This window comes from Odocoileus virginianus, chromosome 20 (genome assembly GCF_023699985.2).
Source record: "Odocoileus virginianus isolate 20LAN1187 ecotype Illinois chromosome 20, Ovbor_1.2, whole genome shotgun sequence".
Taxonomy (NCBI): domain Eukaryota; kingdom Metazoa; phylum Chordata; class Mammalia; order Artiodactyla; family Cervidae; genus Odocoileus; species Odocoileus virginianus.
In genome coordinates, this window is record NC_069693.1 from 57,142,428 (window position 1) to 57,159,545 (window position 17,118).

A 17,118-nucleotide genomic window follows, 5' to 3' on the forward strand; every position below is an offset into this window, starting at 1 on the left:
GAAAACTGATTTTCTTACCTGGCACATCAGGCACCACCCAGGGCTCCCCGCTGGAGACAGACACCTGCTGTGGGGGAGCCGCTGGAAGCCCTGGGCCACATCAGGTGTCGGCATGGCCCTCTCTGGAGCAAGACCCCCGCGCCCCTTCAGGACGGGGCAGCACCATCTGGAACGACCTGTCCGTCTGCAGGCCGGCCGGGGCTGAGGGCTCCTTCAGGCACTTCAGGGCCTGTGGGCCAGCTGACTTGCATTTGAAGCATTTCCCTGGCTGGTCTTACCTCCTGACAGATGGTGAAACTTCCTTGCCCCTTTGGGTTGTCCCGAGGTCACAAGGCATGGCTGACAGCTACAACCATCAGTTTTGCTTGACCCCTGGCCTCTATGTTTTCATGTTGGGTTCTCTCTTCCTCCTCAGCTTATTCTCGATTATTAATACCCCAACTGACATCTCTAGGAGTTGGGGCATCGGGGTTTGTGGGCCTTAGTTAACTTCTGGAGACTGTGCCTAAAATGAGGAGCAGACTGGCTGATGAGGTGTCATCCCAGCTGTATTGACTCTCAGGAGTAGATGCATCAGTATTTGTGAATATTCTAAAAGCCTGCACAAGGCATCCCTGAAAGAGGGCTGAATTTTTTTTTTCATCTTGGATCATTGCTTTAACCTTTTCATATTAACTGGCTTCTGATACACTTTCCTGATCCTTCTATACACACTGAGTTGTGAGCTTCCTGGCTTCTGTTCCCCCCGAGAGCTGCAATTCCAGTGGGGCGCCTGACTGGGACTCCGTCTCCACTCATAACAAAATGCCTGGATTGGTCCCTTGCCGGGAGCCAGCACACAAGATCCCACCCATGACAAGGTCACGAGGAGAAGACCTGACAAGCAAGGTAAATCAGGATTTCAGGGATTTCGAAAAGCTGCCCCGGCGCTCACCTTAAAGATGATCTCTGTCTTTCTGACGCTTGCTATATTAGAATACTCCCTAATTTCTGTGACACAGGTAGACAGCCTTCCCCAATCTCTCTCCAAACAGAATCAACATAGAACTTTAATCAACATGTCCCCTGGACGGTGGTATCCTATAAGATTATCCAGGATGAAAGGAGTGTTTCAATTTAGGCCCCTTTGCTGGCATTCTAGCCTGCTTGGCAAATGCGTACTAATGGACATGACTGCTCACAACACATTAATCATAAACAGCATAAAGAACCTGATCACACAAAAGGCCCTAATAGGCATGGAGCCCTTCGGGGGGTGAGGAAGCCCCATTAGAGAACACAAAAATATTATTCTAAAAGTGGTTATTGGGTCAATGCTTGCTTGCTGTGTTTTTGCTCTTAATGTGCTGAGGTTGTGCAGTGGAAACTATTGTTAATATAGCTAAAGATTTAGAAAAATAAGAGTTTAGCCCTAGTGTGGAAACAATAAGATAATTGTTCATTTTAACCAGGAATGCTAAACAGGGGCTGTCTCACCAGAGCTGCAGAGTCTTTGTGTGGTAAACCTTTTAGATAAATTTAACTGATAACTTCTGCAAAAAGGACTGACCTTTGTGTTAACAGGATTGTATTTCTACTATGTTGCAACCTGCTGTACCATGAAACTGCAACTTTTCTGTTTATTGTTAAGCTCAAGGCAAAATGGAACAATAAAGAATAGATTACGGAAAACAGCTTTGCATTCATCTAGGTCATAAAATGTCAATAGGCCCCAAGGCCAGAAGATAATGTACAAAAATCTACTATGGAAAAAGACTCTCATAAACAAAGAAGTATGCAGAAAAACATCCTGGTTTCATAAAGGGCAAACTGATGTAATGTTAAACTAACTCTGTGTGCTTATCTTCCCCTTAGAAATGTACTAACTTAGGGTATAAGAGCTACGGTAAAAAAATAAAGCACCGCCAGACCTTGCTGCACACCCCAGTCTGGTCTCTCTCTCTCTCTCTCTCTCTTCCCTAAGAGAGCATGGGCTTCCCTGGTGGCTCAGACGGTAAAGAATCCGCCTGCAGTGCGGGAGACCCGGGTTCGATCCCTGGGTGGGGAAGATCCCCTGGAGGAGGGCATGGCAACCCACTCCAGTATTCTGGCCTAGAGAATTCCATGGACAGAGAAGCCTGGCAGGCTACAGTCCATGGGGGTCACAAGGAGTCGGACATGACTAAGTGACCGACACTTTCACTTTTTCTTTAAGAGAACATATTGCCCTGATCCTGGGTGATAGGAAGTTCCACGACAAGTTACCCAGAGGACTAGTCTATCCCCTCTGGGGTCACGGAGGGCATAAAGGGACGCAGGGAGCTAGAGTTTGGGACACCAGAAGGATCTGGGGAAGTAGGTGGCTCTGGAGAAGCAGGGGAGACTTGGTTTCCCCCACCCCTGAGAGCTGGGGAAGGTTATAAGGAGATCATTCACCAGACTTTTGATTATAGCAACCTCGTAGAGCAGGGTTTTGGTAAAGAACTACGAATGCCTGAACATAGGGAACCTCAGTCCATTCTCCCATCTTGGGACAGTAAAACCCAACTGTAAGGTGGTATTAGAATTGAGAGAAAGTGAAAGTGTTAGTTGCTCAGTTGTGTCCGACTCTTTGCGACCCCATGGACTATAGCCCGCCAGGCTCCTCTGTCCATGGAATTCTCCAGGCCAGAATACTAGAGTGGGTTGCCATTTCCTCCTCCAGGGGATCTTGACCCAGGGATTGAACCTGCGTCTCCTGCGTTGGCAGGTGGATTCTTTACCACTGAGCCACCTGGGAAGCCTAAAACAGAGATATGAATAACGAAAACCTACAGACGCAGAGAGGATGTCTTTAGGGTGAGGGGAAGGCAGTGGGGGGTGAGGACCCGGGGGCACAGAGGGAGGATGGGCAGGAGTACTGAGACGGAGGCAGAGGCAGGAAAACAGGTTGGAGGCCGGACGGCCGGACCCAGCCACGACACGGGAGGAGGCTTGCATGTCCTTCAGAAGCTGCCGTCGGGGAGAGCCCCCGGGACTGGGGTCTGCGCAGTGTGGGTGAGCCCCCCACCTCTGCGTCACCTGGCACAGAGCCACGCCGGCCAGAGTGGGCAGGGCTCACATGCTCAGAGAGTGATGCTGTGGCTGCCCGACGCCCACTGTCCGGAGGAGAGGACGGAGGAGAGGGAGGGGGCAGAGGGGAGGGCAGAGTGTCTCCTGAAGGAGACTCCCGCGGGCCCGGGGCCAGGAAGGCCGCCTCACCAAACGTGGCGAAGAGGAACAAGGCGTCCAGGCGGCCACTCGTCACCTGCGGGGAGGCTGCACCCGGGGCCCTGGAGCTGCCCGACGCCCTCCCTGGAAGGAGACAAGTGCCCCACGATGGGCATCGCCAAGGCTGACTCCAGCCAGGACTCTTGGCCTTCCCCAGTCACAGGACACTGACAGAGGCCGGCAGGAAGTTCAGGTGGGGCTTTACCGGGCCTACTGTGGCGGGAGGGCTGAGGCCACGGAACAGGCCCCTGGCCCGCTCTCCCAGGGGGCTCCTGGTCCCGTGGGGGGGAGCCAGGGGGTGGCTTAGGGGGTCGCCTGCCTCTGGGGGGCACGCACTGTACTCATCTGCTCTTGACACCCTGTTTTTGATGTCAGCTCTCCAGAGTGTCAGGGTTTGGGGGTCTTTTTTGGTATCTTTTTGTCCAGAATTTGCCCGTTGCCCCTGCACACAGCTGTTTTTAGCCCCTTATGGCTTCCTTGTGTTTCGGTCCTTGAGGAGACCTCTGTCCGGGTGCCAACCTGTCTCACTGCTATTACCACCATGAACCAGTCTGGGGGTAGCTGCTGTTGTCATTTGACCTCTGTGCACCCTTGACTTCCTGAGACCATGGGGGGGCCGTGCTGACACCCTCACCAGCTTGACCCCCTTGAGGTCACGTTTTCCCATCCATTCCTCTGGCTGGTCTGCTCCCCCGATGACAAGTTTTTGTCTCCGCAGGGCACCCCTCAGTGGCCTCTTCCTTCCTCAGGCCTGGCCATCCTGGACCCACTCTTCAGGCTGCCTTGTACCCAGAAGCCAGGCCCGCCCCGAGGCTGGTCCTCAGCACGGCGGAAGCCAGGCTTGTGCTAACATTACCCGGTCTGTTGTCCTGAGCAAGATGACCTGAAGCCACTGCCCCCAAGGCCTCCGGCTGTCTCCACGCCAGGACCCCCCCAAATCGCAGGGTTCCCCGCTCAGCCCTGTTCGCTCTCCACTGCCCCATGCACTGCCCCACCTTTTGTCTCTCTCAGTAACCTCAGCAGCCCGCGGAGCACAGGAGGCCTCCCCGCACTGAGCCCCAACCGCAGAGGAGAGGTGCCGGTGTCAGCCCAGACAACCTGCACTCCCTGCTCGAAGCGGTTTTCGGGGTGTGGAATCCCCAGTTTTGAGGTGGGCACAGGCAGTCCTCAGGGGTTTTGTTAGGCTGGAGGCAGGAAGAATGAGGCAAACGCCAGAAGACACTAGACCAGATCCAGGGAAATGGAAGGAAGTGACCCTGGATCCTGGCAAGATGATGTCTCATTAACTGCCAGCCACCAGTGACAGAGGGAAGCTCGGTTCCTCTGAAGTTCTGAAAGCAATCCAGGTGGGAGCTGTGAATGGGCAGAACTCCATCCGAGGCTTCTAAGTGGGGGTTTTGGCTTCTGGGCAGCTCTGCCCAAATTCTCCTCCCTGTTAGTGTGAGGCTCATTTATTTTTTAAAAAGCAGATGATGCTACTCCTTATTTAAAGCCCTGCTGTGGCTTCTCACGAAAAAGCAAGAGGATTGCTTTCAGAACTTCAGAGGAACTGAGCTTCCCTCTGTCTGTCACTGGTGGCTGGTTCCAGAAAAACATCTATTTCTGCTTTATTGACTATGCCAAAGCTTTGGACTGTGTGGATCACAATAAACTGTGGAAAATTCTGAAAGAGATGGGAATACCAGACCACCTGACCTGCCTCTTGAGAAACCTGTATGCAGGTCAGGAAGCAACAGTTAGAACTGGACATGGAACAACAGACTGGTTCCAGATAGGAAAAGGAGTACGTCAAGGCTGTCTATTGTCACCCTGCTTATTTAACTTATATGCAGAGTACATCATGAGAAACGCTGGGCTGGAGGAAGTGCAAGCTGGAATCAAGATTGCCGGGAGAAATATCAATAACCTCAGATATGCAGATGACACCACCCTTATGGCAGAAAGTGAAGAGGAACTAAAAAGCCTCTTGATGAAAGTGAAAGAGGAGAGGGAAAAGTTGGCTTAAAGCTCAACATTCAGAAAACTAAGATCATGGCACCTGGTCCCATCACTTCATGGGAAATAGATGGGGAAACAGTGGAAACAATGGTTGACTTTATTTTTCTGGGCTCCAAAATCACTGCAGATGGGGATTGCAGCCATGAAATTAAGACACTTACTCCTTGGAAGGAAAGTTATGACCAACCTAGATAGCATATTAAAAAGCAGAGACATTACTTTGCCAACAAAGGTCCGTCTGGTTAAAGCTATGGTTTTTCCAGTGGTCATCTATGGATGTGGGAGTTGGACTGTGAAGAAGGCTGAGCACCGAAGAATTGATGCTTTTGAACTGTGGTGTTGGAGAAGACTCTTGAGAGTCCCTTGGACTGCAAGGAGATCCAACCAGTCCATCCTGAAAGAGATCAGTCCTGGGTGTTCATTGGAAGGACTGATGTTGAAGCTGAAACTCCAATACTTTGGCCACCTGATGCGAAAAGGTGACTCATTGGAGAAGACCCTGATGCTGGGAAAGATTGAGGGCAGGAGAAGGGGATGACAGAGGATGAGATGGTTGGATGGCATCACCGACTCGATGGACATGGGTTTGGGTGGACTCCTGGAGTTGGTGATGGACAGGGAGGCCTGGCGTACTGTGGTTCATGGGGTCGCAAAGAGTCAGACACGACTGAGCGACTGAACTGAACTGTGGCTTCTCATATTTTCTCATAGGAACAGGCCCAGCTGGTACCGGCACTTCCAGCCTCACGGAGCCTGTCCTCTGCTCCGAGTGTCTGCTCCCAGATATTCCACCAACATGTAAAGACTCCAAGGGCAGCAGGCCCCGTCACAGCGTCCTCTTGTTCCCCAGCGTCTCCGGGCAGCACCCGCTCCCTTGGTGCTCACGACGTCTTTTTAGCATGAATGAATGTCTCCAGGTCCACTGCCACGATTTGCGTCAAGAGCCACAGTCCCGACGTCTCCTGGGTTTACGCTCCCGTAAGTTCTCCTGTGCCCATCTCTGGGTTCTTTCATGAGTCTCTAACCTTTGGAGGTGTGCCTTGGCTTGCGTGTTGCATTTTAACATCCTGACTGTCCTTTTAAAACCGAGAGAGGGTGGGCTCTCCTTTAGTCAAACGTGTTGCACATGGCATGATTGAGTGAGTGTCTGGGGCAGAGGGCGGCCGCTCTTTGGGGCAGGAGGAGGGCGGACCTGTGGAGAAGATGGTCACCAGCACCCAGCCGAGAGCTGGGACACAGGGCACAGGGGCCCAGCCATGTTCCCCTGACCGCGCTCAGCACCACGAGCTTCCTCCTCCAAGACACCAGAGCTCAGGCCTGACGGAGTCGGAAGATGGTCGCGTGGAGACCAGGTCCCGAGAGTCCACTGTCCCTCGGCCAGCGGGACCTGGCTTCAGGTAAGGGGTTGAGCCAGTCACGGCCCAGGAGGGCACAGCGCCCTGACTGCCCACACTAGCTGCCCAGCTGGGAACAGGGCTGTCAGTCACTCAGCTGAAGAGATGAGGACGGACTGTGCCCAAGAGGTTAGAACGTGAGAGGAGACGGCAGGGCCGCCGGGATAAACCTCCAGCGACACTGCACCTAGCCGAGCCTCCTGGGGAGGACCCCTGTCTCACATCTCAGAGTCGCTAAGCTCTGTCTCCCCATCTGACCAGTCCTGAGACCAACAGGAGAGTGAGGCCAATTCCACTTAGCCAGGCCAGCTTTATACCACGAAGAGGATCCCAACTTTGGATTTACAGAGCATGAAACAATGTGGAAAAGTTAAAATACTTAAGCACTCTAGTTAGGAAAAAGGTATCTGTGGAAATGAAAAACAAATGTCTAATTAAAATCAGTGGAGTAAAGGTCACAGGGCCAGGTATGTGGATGTGGGCCTTGGAGTCAAGACAGTAGTTTGTTGTGCAAACTGTCTGTCCCTCTTGGCCTGCAGCTCACCAGTGAAAAGACAGCTCCTGCTCCCAGCCTGCTCTGAGGTTGGTGAACACAGCCCTATGTCCAGGCAAAGAACTCATCTTTAGGAGGAGGTTCCTCTAAAACCAGTCCGCTGTATGAGAATCCCAGGGCACTTAGAAAAGAAGGCATGATGAGCTCTGATCTGGATTTCTAGGGCCTTGGGAGCAAACAGCTCATGAAAGGACAGTCACCCTTTTGGTCATCTGTGCAGCTATAAAGGCGGTTATGTTGAACTTTCTCAAAGCACTGTAATTTGCTAATTTATAGTAATAATAACCTTGGCATTCCCTGCACTTTTTCCAATGGTTTTTCTGTCTTTATTAGTCTTTTTTATAAGGTTCCATCATGTGAGCAGTGACTGTCAGATATGCGCTCTTGTTGGGAACACAGGCTAAGGAGCACAGCGCAGCAGCTGGCTGCTGCCCAGGGTGACGGAGCTATCCCCCTTGCTGCGCTGTGGACCGTGTCCACGTTCATGGGTTATGGTGGTGTTCCACCATAAACAAAGAGCGACCAAGGAATGCAAGCAAAATCTCCGTTTTTACTTCAGAGAATTCTATTCTCCAGACCTCTAAAATGCTATACAAATTAACAGTTTTTAGATTTTTACAAAGTTTGCTGTGCACACACTCGTACACACTCCCCCACCCCATCTGTCCTGGTGTACACACCCACACACGCACACACAGTCCCCCACCCCATCTGTCCTGGTGTACACACCCACACACGCGCACACACAGTCCCCCACCCCATCTGTCATGGTGTGCACACCCACACACGCACACACAGTCCCCCACCCCATCTGTCATGGTGTACACACCCACACACGCGCACACACAGTCCCCCACCCCATCTGTCATGGTGTGCACACCCACACACGCACACACAGTCCCCCACCCCATCTGTCCTGGTGTACACACCCACACACGCACACACAGTCCCCCACCCCAGCTGTCCTGGTGTACACACCCACACACGCACACACAGTCCCCCACCCCATCTGTCCTGGTGTACACACCCACACACGCACACACAGTCCCCCACCCCATCTGTCATGGTGTACACACCCACACACGCACACACAGTCCCCCACCCCATCTGTCATGGTGTACACACCCACACACGCACACACAGTCCCCCACCCCATCTGTCCTGGTGTACACACCCACACACGCACACACAGTCCCCCACCCCAGCTGTCCTGGTGTACACACCCACACACGCACACACAGTCCCCCACCCCATCTGTCCTGGTGTACACACCCACACACGCACACACAGTCCCCCACCCCATCTGTCATGGTGTACACACCCACACACGCACACACAGTCCCCCACCCCATCTGTCCTGGTGTACACACCCACACACACGCACACACAGTCCCCCACCCCATCTGTCCTGGTGTACACACCCACACACGCGCACACACAGTCCCCCACCCCATCTGTCATGGTGTACACACCCACACACGCACACACAGTCCCCCACCCCATCTGTCATGGTGTACACACCCACACACGCACACACAGTCCCCCACCCCATCTGTCCTGGTGTACACACCCACACACGCACACACAGTCCCCCACCCCATCTGTCCTGGTGTACACACCCACACACACGCACACACACTCCCCCACCCCATCTGTCCTGGTGTACACACCCACACACGCGCACACACAGTCCCCCACCCCATCTGTCATGGTGTACACACCCACACATACGCACACACAGTCCCCCACCCCAGCTGTCCTGGTGTACACACCCACACGCGCACACACAGTCCCCCACCCCATCTGTCCTGGTGTACACACCCACACACGCACACACAGTCCCCCACCCCATCTGTCATGGTGTACACACCCACACACACGCACACACAGTCCCCCACCCCAGCTGTCCTGGTGTATACACCCACACACGCACACACACTCCCCCACCCCATCTGTCCTGGTGTATACACACGCACACACACTCCCCCCTACCCCATCTGTCCTGGTGTACACACCCACACACGCACACACACTCCCCCACCCCATCTGTCCTGGTGTACACACCCACACACGCACACACACTCCCCCCTACCCCATCTGTCCTGGTGTACACACCCACACACACTCCCCCCTACTCCATCTGTCCTGGTGTATACACACGCACACACAGTCCCCCACCCCATCTGTCCTGGTGTATACACCCACACACGCACACACAGTCCCCCACCCCATCTGCCCTGGTGTATACACCCACACACACACACACACACTCCCCCACCCCATCTGTCCTGGTGGCATTTGCCCCTGCATGCTCTCTTTTCCATGGATTATGTTCTAGCTGTGGTACATCTTTACCATAGTTTATTCAATGATTCTCTTACCAATGGTCATTCACATTGTTTCCTTTTTTTGTCCTTACCAAAAAATACAATATACATTGATAAATATACAGTTTAAGGTGCTGGCACTTTTTTTCTTAGGGATGGATTCCCAAAAGCAAGTCTGCTGGGTTGGCCCTTGAACAACAGGGGATAAAGGCACAGCCCTTCAGTGTAGTTGAAATCCCAAGTATAACTTAAGTCGGTCCTTTGTATTCAAGGTTCTGCATCCACAGATTCAACCAACAGAGGACTGGAGTATATACTCACTGAAAAAAAATCTGTGGATAAATGGACCTGCACATTTTAAACCAGTGCTGTCCAAGGGTCAACTGGATGTATGTTCTTGATGTTAAAAGACAGAGTAATAATTATCTCCAAGGAGGCTGTCACATTTATATTTCTAACAGCAGTGTATGAAGTGATCCTCTTCTGCGGCTTCCTTGCCATTAGATGACAGTTTAGAAAGACAAGACTTACTGACTATGGATATTCTGGCAGATTTGTTCAGAAAATCACTCATGTTCATATACAGTCACAGCACATCAACAACCTCCAAAAATAACTACAAGAAAGAAAGGCCAGTTACAGCAGCCGTTTGCTAAATCAACATGATCTGTGATGAATAAGGAAAGGAACTTGTGAATTTGAAATAAGGCCTAAAATGGTATCTGAGTTATGCAAAAGTAAGAAATTTTTTTAGGTTAATAAAGTGTTTGTGAGTCTTTAAAAGAAAGACATAACTTACATAAGTCAGATTCCATAGGGAAATGCTTTTGGTTGATGACAGTGAAACTCATGGAAGCAGAATTATCTCCTTTAAATAGAATTCTGCAAAAGTTTATTTCTAAAGTGGACTATGCATATGGAAGCTTTAAAAAGCAATATAAGACATTTATTGACAGTTACTTAAAATAAATTATTTCTCTAAGTCTCTGAAATGTAACACTTGAACTACATATGCATCCTATTTGTTGCAAGACAATGTATAAAATATTAAGAGAAATAGGGAAACACAGAATACAAGTGGTTCCTGGGTTATACAGTATCTTGGTAATACATGCATTTGTACGTAAACACCCCAGTGAAACACAGGCACACGACCGGTGCGGCTTTCTTTACACAGCCCGTGTTCCATGCTGCACACTGCCTCCTTTTCACTCTCTTCAGTTTCCCAGTTATCTCACACTTGCATACTTATGTGTCAGTAATACTTCTGGGAAGTCTTCAGCAAACCCAGAAGGCTAAACTGTCTTCTGTTGACTGACGAGGCAACTCTGAAACAGTGTGCTCACAAGAGGAGACGTATGCTCTCTGGAATGCACCCTGGATTGTAAGGTACTGAAAAATACGTGACGCTTAGTATGGAAAATTGTGTTTGGATGTCCTAATTATTAGGACAAGAATGTCAAACTCTCAGTGTCTGTTAAATTTACATGTGCAGATCTAAAACACATTGTTTGTGTGTGTGTGTGTGTGTGGCATATTCTTGCACATAACCACTGAATCCGTAGAGTACTGTCTTTAGCTCCTTTATGTGGCCCAGAATACTTCATTACTGAATAATTCACTCAGGATTTCTAAAAGCTCACTGTAATACAGGTAAGTTTGTCTATTTACAGTTGGATATATTCTGGTACATATTGTTTGGGTATCACACCTAACTGTTGGTACAATATTGTTCTTAGGGGACCCCGTTTTTACACATTTGAGTTGACAGATTGCAGTAAGAGTTCCCCTGTTCCTTCAGCACCTTGGTGAGGTTCCTCGCTGTGGGACGGGTTCTCCTTGGTACAGGTGGCTGCAGGGTCAGGGTCTGTCCCCGGTGTGAACTCTCTGATGGACACTGAGTCGGGACTTCCTGCTGAAGGCTTTCCCACACTCAGCACACTCATACGGTTTCTCTCCCGTGTGGATTCGCAAATGTAATCTAAGAGTTGACCTCTGGCTGAAAGTTTTTCCACACTCAGTGCATTCATAGGGTTTTTCTCCAGTGTGAGTTCTCATGTGTATAATGAGTTGTGAGTTCTGGATAAAGGATTTTCCACATTCGCTGCACTCATAGCGTTTCTCCCCTGTGTGAATTTTCTGGTGTATAATGAGATTTGATTTCTTGAAGAAGGTTTTTGCGCATTCATTACACTCATAGGGTCGTTCTCCAGTATGGATTCTCTGGTGTGTGGTGAGTTCAAATTTCTGGGCAAATGTCTTGCCACACTCGCTGCATCCATAGGGCTTCTTCTCCATATGTGCTCTCTGGTGCACAATGAGGTTTGACTGATGGGTGAACGCTTTTCCACATTCCAGACATTCAAAGGGTTTCTCGCCCGTATGAATTCTCTGATGTTTAATGAGGTTTGCTTTATGGGAGAAGGTTTTCTTACACACGTTACATTCATAAGGCTTTTCTCCAGTATGTATTCTTTTATGACTAATGAGGAGTGACTTAAACGAGAAAGCCTTGTCACAATAATTACAGATAAACGGCTGCACCAAGTTTCTAATTTTCTGGTGTTTAAAAATGGCTTCTTTATGGCTGAAGGCTTTCCCACTTTTATTATATTCCGAGTATTCCATTCCAGGATGGGTTTTCTCTTGTTTCAGATAGAAGAGTGCTTTTCCAAATCCATTACAGTCGTCTGCATTCTTTCTTATATAGTTTCTGTTGCTAGTAAGTAAGTCTGAATTATATCTCAAAGTTTTTTCATACAAGTCATATTTATAGGGTACTTGTCTTAAAGAAACAAAGTCTGCACTAAGGTTAAATGTTTTTCCAAAGAGATTATTATCTCTTTCTTCGATTGTGGTTTGGTCCTTAAAGATTATAAATGGTCTCGCTTGCTCATCTGGGCTTCTGTGGTCTGTCTCCATCTGGTCATCAGCCTTCCATACCTCTAGGAAAGAGCACATGAAATACTGTCAACCTTTTCATCATAATGTTACAGAATGTGAAGCTCCACAAATGTTCCACTGCAGGGCTGTCTCTTTCTTTAGTTTGGGACCCAGTCTTACAGTATAAAAAAGTCCCCAGTTCCAAGTTTTCCTAGCTCTTAAACAATGAAAGAAAAAGACAAAGCCTGTGGCAAAATGGACACAGACAATGGACACCCCAGATTACAAAACGGCCTTAAAAGTGGGTAAAGTAAAATAAAAACAACTGATGTGGGAAGGCTGGCAATTCCAGAGACAAATGAGACTTGGTGTCCTCAAGGACACCAGCTGACACAGAACAAGATATTACATAGATGTTGAGGGAAAAAACCAGACAGATCTAAGTTGAGCACCCAATGCTGAGACTCTTAACTGTGGTCAGATGGGTGCCACATTTACACACTCAAGGCTCTTTCCCCTTTCCTCTCCTCTGTTCCTCTAGCAAGTTTACCAGTAACTCCTAAAGGCAACATTCTCACAGGTTTGCAGACAGAACCCTATGCGGAGCTCCAAATCTCCAAAGTCAGACTTTTGCAAGTTGGAAGGCAAAATCCAGAAACTCATATATTCTGTAGAAAATATAAAAGTGATCCAAGATCCTTTTGACAGAATCACTCAATGCTACTGCTGGGTGCACTATTTTTTTCAATCAAAGTTGTTGGAGAAAGTGTTTCTATCATTATATCTTATTTTTCTACTTTCATGTGTTTAATTTCTTTCTCAAACCAGTCTAAGTCCCTGCTTTTATTCCAAGGAATCTCAAGGATCAAATTTACCAGACCTCCACCTATGCTGTATGAACCTTTACTTTCATCTCTGTATTACTGGATATTCCTGACCCTTGGGATCCTGAGGCCATTTATGTCACTATTGTACTGAAAAATGTGTATTTTCCTTGAGGCTACATTCCAATTCCCATGACCTACAATATAGAAGTCACCATTCTGGCTAGATGACAATACTAATGAAAGAGAAACTAATCGTGAAACAAGGGTTTAAAACATGCTAGGAAAGAATCAGGGCTTGAGTATGAGAGGCAAATAGATATAAAAATGAAACAGGAAAAAAAGCTAAGCAGGAAGAGACTGATGTTTGGAGGCATGACTCAAGATATGAGGTGCACAGGTCATCTGTCCTCAGCTTTCTCTAAAGGTTTAGGGATTTGAAAAACAGATTCCTAAACAATACTTCAAAGGTACTAACCCATTCATAATCTCTAGGATATCACTTCCACTGGCTTCTATAAGATTCTCCTTCCCACCTTCCACATTTTTCCTAGTATGTTCCTTTTTGGGGGGCGGGGGGGGGGGAGAATTTGGCTTACAATGGGTCTGAGTGATGCACAGGGGATCTAGTTCCCTGACCAGGGAGTGAACCCGGACCCCTTGCATTGGGAACGTGGAGTCTTGGTCACTGGACCACCAGAGAAGTCCCTCCCTAGAAAGTTCTGCCTGGAAATTCTAACTCTGATACCCACAACTATTCTTACTGACCCAACTTGAAAATCTGGTTTGATAATATTAGAGACCTTGATAATGGAACATCACTCCTAACTGCTTGGACTTGTGAAAGCCTGAAAATACAGAAGTCAGAACTTCAGAGTCTGCACTACCTCAGCTTTAATACATGAAGCTTGAGACGAAAACCACCTAGTAATTCAGAAGCTTGTAATCTTGGGTAACTGAGAAAGGACCCAAACCTTAAATCACACCCGAAAGTTGTCCTTACCCACTGACAGTAAGTTGCTGTAATTCTCCAGCATCACATCCATGTAGAGGATCCTCTGAGAGGGGTCCAGTTGCTCCCATTCCTCCTGGGTGAAGTCCACAGTCACATCGGTGAATGAAACTGATCCCTGAAATGGCATATTGCTATTTATTCTGATACGATCAGCACTTGGTGATGCAGGAAGGACACATAAAAACATACTCTATGTTGTAAAAGAATCATCTTTAAAATTTACATATGACACCAACTGTAAAATTTCATTGTTTTGTCATGCCTCCAAAAATATCTTTATAATAGTTAAAGCATTTATTCAGATTCCCACAAATTCCAGCATTGTTATATTTGGCAGATAGTAAGATTAAATATTAATGTGCAGTATTTAATGTTACCAGTTAGTGATGTTGCTCATATACATATTACTTTCATAGTCTCAAACTAAACAATATTTAAAGAGTTAAAGCTCTGAATATTTAAAGGCAGAATGTGAAATTCCAATTACAAGATAAACTATGAAGCATGGGTAAAGATCTCTCTACCATATCCACACCATGAAAAAGGCAGAAAAGTAAAAACTGACAAGTGAGACTACAAACTTAAAGGCTCTGCCCAGCAGAGGAAAAAACGTCAACAGACGAAAACCTCGTCAGACACGAGCTGCAGACAATCCACCAGATGAGGGGAAATATGTGCAAGTCACGTATCTGATGAGGGCTGAATGTAGCAGAAAAAAACACCGATATGACTAAAAAAACAGGCAGAGCAAACAGACATTTTTCTGAAGACATACAAATGGCCAACAGGTACATGAACTGTTCAGAATCACTAGTCATCAGGGAAATGCAAATCAAAATCACAGTGAAATAGCCATTCTTACAGGTGTGGTGCCTATATATATATATATATATATATATATATACATAACTATTTACACATCCTTTACATTGTACACGGCACTTTAAGCTATCTCAGTTCAGTTCAGTTGCTCAGTCGTGTCCGACTCTTTTTTTTTTTTTTCTAGTTTAAGAATGCTTTTTTTTTTCCCATTTATTTTTATTAGTTGGAGGCTAATTACTTTACATCATTGCAGTGGTTTTTGTCATACATTGAAATGAATTAGCCATGGATTTACATGTATTCCCCATCCCAGTGCCCCCTCCCACCTCCCTCTCCACCAGATCCCTCTGGGTCTTCCCAGTGCACCAGGCCCGAGCACTTGTCTCATGTACCCAACCTGGGCTGGTGATCTGTTTCACCCTAGATAATATACATGTTTCGATGCTGTTCTCTTGAAACATCCCACCCTCGCCTTCTCCCAGAGTCCACAAGTCTGTTCTATACATCTGAGTCTCTTTTTCTGTTTTGCACATAGGGTTGTCGTTACCATCTTTCTAAAGTCCATATATATGTTAGTATACTGTAATGGTCTTTATCTTTCTGGCTTACTTCGCTCTGTATAATGGGCTCCAGTTTCATCCATCTCATTAGAACTGATTCAAATGAATTCTTTTTAATGGCTGAGTAATATTCCATGGTGTATATGTACCACAGCTTCCTCATCCATTCATCTGCTGATGGGCATCTGGGTTGCTTCCATGTCCTGGCTATTATAAACAGTGCTGCGATGAACATTGGGGTGCACGTGTCTCTTTCAGATCTGGTTTCCTTGGTGTGGATGCCCAGAAATCGTATCAGACTCTTTGTGACCCCATGAACTGCAGCACGCCCAGGCCTCCCTGTCCATCACCAACTCCCGGAGTCCACCCAGACCCACACCCATTGAGTCAGTGATGCCATCCAACCATCTCATCCTCTCTTGTCCCCTTCTCCTCCTGCCCTCAATCTTTCCTAGCATCAGGGTCTTTTCAAATGAGTCAGCTCTTTGCATCAGGTGGCCAAAGTATTGGAGTTTCAGCTTCAGCATCAGTCCTTCCAATGAACACCCAGGACTGATCTCCTTTAGGATGGACTGGTTGGATCTCCTTGCAGTCCAAGGGACTCTCAAGAGTCTTCTCCAAAACCACAGTTCAAAAGCACCAATTCTTCAGCGCTCAGCTTTCTTTATAGTCCAACTCACATCCATTCATGACCACTGGAAAAACGATAGCTTTAACCAGACGGACCTTTGTTGGCAAAGTAATGTCTCTGCTTTTTAATATGCTATCTAGGTTGGTCATAACTTTCCTTCCAAGGAGTAAGTGTCTTAATTTCATGGCTGCAATCACCATCTGCAGTGATTTTGGAGCCCAGAAAAATAAAGTCAGCCACTGTTTCCATTGTTTCCCCGTCTATTTCCCATGAAGTGATGGGACCAGATGCCATGATCTTAGTTTTCTGAATGTTGAGCTTTAAGCCAACTTTTCCCCTCTCCTCTTTCACTTTCATCAAGAGGCTCTTTAGTTCTTCACTTTCTGCCATAAGGGTTGTGTCATCTGCATATCTGTTATTGATATTTCTCCCGGCAATCTTGATTCCAGCTTGCACTTCCTCCAGCCCAGCATTTCTCATGATATACTCTGCATAGAAGTAAAATAAACAGGGTGACAATAGACAGCCTTGACATATTCCTTTTCCTATTTGGAACCAGTCTGTTGTTCCATGTCCAGTTCTAACTGTTGCTTCCTGACCTGCATACAGGTTTCTCAAGAGGCAGGTCAGGTGGTCTGGTATTCCCATCTCTTTCAGAATTTTCCACAGTTTATTGTGATCCACACAGTCCAAAGCTTTGGCATAGTCAATAAAGCAGAAATAGATGTTTTTCTGGAACTCTCTTGCTTTTTCGATGATCCAGCAAATGTTGGCAATTTTATCTCTTGTTCCTCTGCCTTTTCTAAAACCAGCTTGAACATCTGGAAGTTCATGGTTCATGTATTGCAGAAGCCTGGCTTAGAGAATTTTGAGCATTACTTTA

General features: G+C 47.6%; 1 protein-coding gene and 1 long non-coding RNA gene across 4 annotated transcripts in view; one reads left to right on the plus strand and one right to left on the minus strand.

Annotated features, from left to right (window-relative positions):
- Positions 1–17,118, plus strand: part of LOC110131402 (uncharacterized) — a 33,652-nt gene that overhangs the window by 9,873 nt on the left and 6,661 nt on the right. The window contains exon 2 of the long non-coding RNA XR_011482316.1: positions 5,938–6,204. This is a non-coding gene — a long non-coding RNA (uncharacterized lncRNA). The remainder of the gene's footprint in view (positions 1–5,937; positions 6,205–17,118) is intronic.
- The window catches only part of ZFP1 (ZFP1 zinc finger protein), a 28,721-nt gene continuing 22,027 nt past the window's right edge, over positions 10,425–17,118 (minus strand). For 2 of the 3 annotated variants that reach the window (XM_020883995.2, XM_020883996.2), the window contains exons 3-4: positions 14,211–14,337; positions 10,425–12,445 (exon numbers count right to left, since the gene is read on the minus strand). In XM_020883995.2, the coding sequence (XP_020739654.1) occupies positions 11,361–12,445; positions 14,211–14,337 (1,212 nt within the window). In that variant the 3' untranslated portion in view covers positions 10,425–11,360. Of the gene's footprint in view, positions 12,446–14,210; positions 14,338–17,118 lie in introns of those variants that run through there. The other variant, XM_070451539.1, reaches the window with a different exon arrangement.